This window comes from Orycteropus afer, unplaced genomic scaffold (assembly GCF_000298275.1).
Source record: "Orycteropus afer afer isolate SDZICR_OR568_19922 unplaced genomic scaffold, OryAfe1.0 scaffold00430, whole genome shotgun sequence".
In the NCBI taxonomy this organism is placed as follows: domain Eukaryota; kingdom Metazoa; phylum Chordata; class Mammalia; order Tubulidentata; family Orycteropodidae; genus Orycteropus; species Orycteropus afer.
Window position 1 is genome coordinate 183,506 of NW_006922017.1, and position 1,378 is coordinate 184,883.

At 37.2% G+C, this 1,378-nt stretch overlaps 1 protein-coding gene across 1 annotated transcript in view; it reads right to left on the minus strand.

Annotated features, from left to right (window-relative positions):
• Positions 1 to 1,378, minus strand: part of RWDD1 (RWD domain containing 1) — a 34,939-nt gene that overhangs the window by 2,617 nt on the left and 30,944 nt on the right. The window contains exon 5 of the mRNA XM_007954077.1: positions 985 to 1,039. Coding sequence (XP_007952268.1) covers positions 985 to 1,039 — 55 coding nt within the window. The remainder of the gene's footprint in view (positions 1 to 984; positions 1,040 to 1,378) is intronic.

Here is a 1,378-nt window from a genome sequence, read left to right on the forward strand (position 1 = left end):
AACCCAGGAGAGAGGTGGTGGTGCTTTGGGAGGAACAGTTGATAAAAGGGCTGGAGGGAGGCAGCATGTCTGGTCTAGCAGTAATAGGCCTTGGGCTATTAATGGCAATTCTGCCTTCTTCTTGTGGGATTAGAGGTCAGAACATGTGGCCTCCATGTCTTTTTTGCAATCAGTAAAGGCCCAGCTCAGGTTAGACAGCATGCTTTAGCAATGGGCCACATCAACATTGCTTCTTCACTTTCTCCAGGAAATAATCCAGGAACAAGGTTTAAAAGTCAGATACTAGAGCCCCCAACTGGCAAGATGGGTATAACTGAAGGTTAATGAAGTGCAGAGCTTTAAGGTGCTATCAGATACGGGGTTGATTTAGGAAACAGACATAGGCCACAAACTCTAGACGGGCAGAGAATTTGTCTGTACTGTTCTCTGGTGCATCCTAGTGCATACTGGGAGAGTGCATAGCTTATAAATATTTGTGTATAGACAGATGGATGGGAGGCAAGAAAGAAAGAAGGGTTAGAAGAAAAGCACATGGGACAATATGCTCCAAGGATAGAAAGAATAGTAGGAAGGATAAAATTTTTGTGGTTAGAGGACATCCTAAGAGTTCAAGATGTGGTTTTCACAGGCTCCATGACAGGCCCTGGAGCACAATCTCCACTGACTTTATCACCTATCTGTGTGGAAACAACAAGTGGAATCACAAAGGCCGAGCTGAGTTAGAAGCCAGAGTGACCACACTTTTCTATCTGTTGCTATCATGCTCAGTTACCAGAAAACTTAAAAAAAAAAAAAAAAAAAAAAACCATATTGTTAGAGAATTACTTTGAGTTCAAATGTATAAACTGATCAAACATTTTCAATGACTCCTAATGGATTTAAAAAGTTTTTTCTTGGATGGAGTATTTTACATTAAGTAATGACTGTAATCTGCAGTTTAAAGACAGTACATTATGTAAATGTGGAATTCTAATATTATCTTACCATCCTCCAAGAACTGGATATCAGATGTGTCAAGATTATGATCTGTTTCAAATAGCTGTTTCCCTAAAAGACATGAATATGTTTATTAAAATGGTGTAGTCTTCCATCTTCCCTATATCCCTTTAAAAAGTATAAGAAATCTGAAAACCTGTGTTTTTCTGCGAATTTCAATCAATTTATAAACTTCATTCGGTAGATGAGGCACATAAAATGTATTTGCATTATAAGGCATTTGATCCTGAAGAGCTAATATAACCTCTATCTCAGTTATCTACCAGATGCAACATTTTTATCAAAGATAAGCCATAGAAATCAGTTATAAACTATCTGTGAAGAAATACCATCATGTAGATATATTTTTTATTTTTGTACTAAATGCCTAAGTATATATATA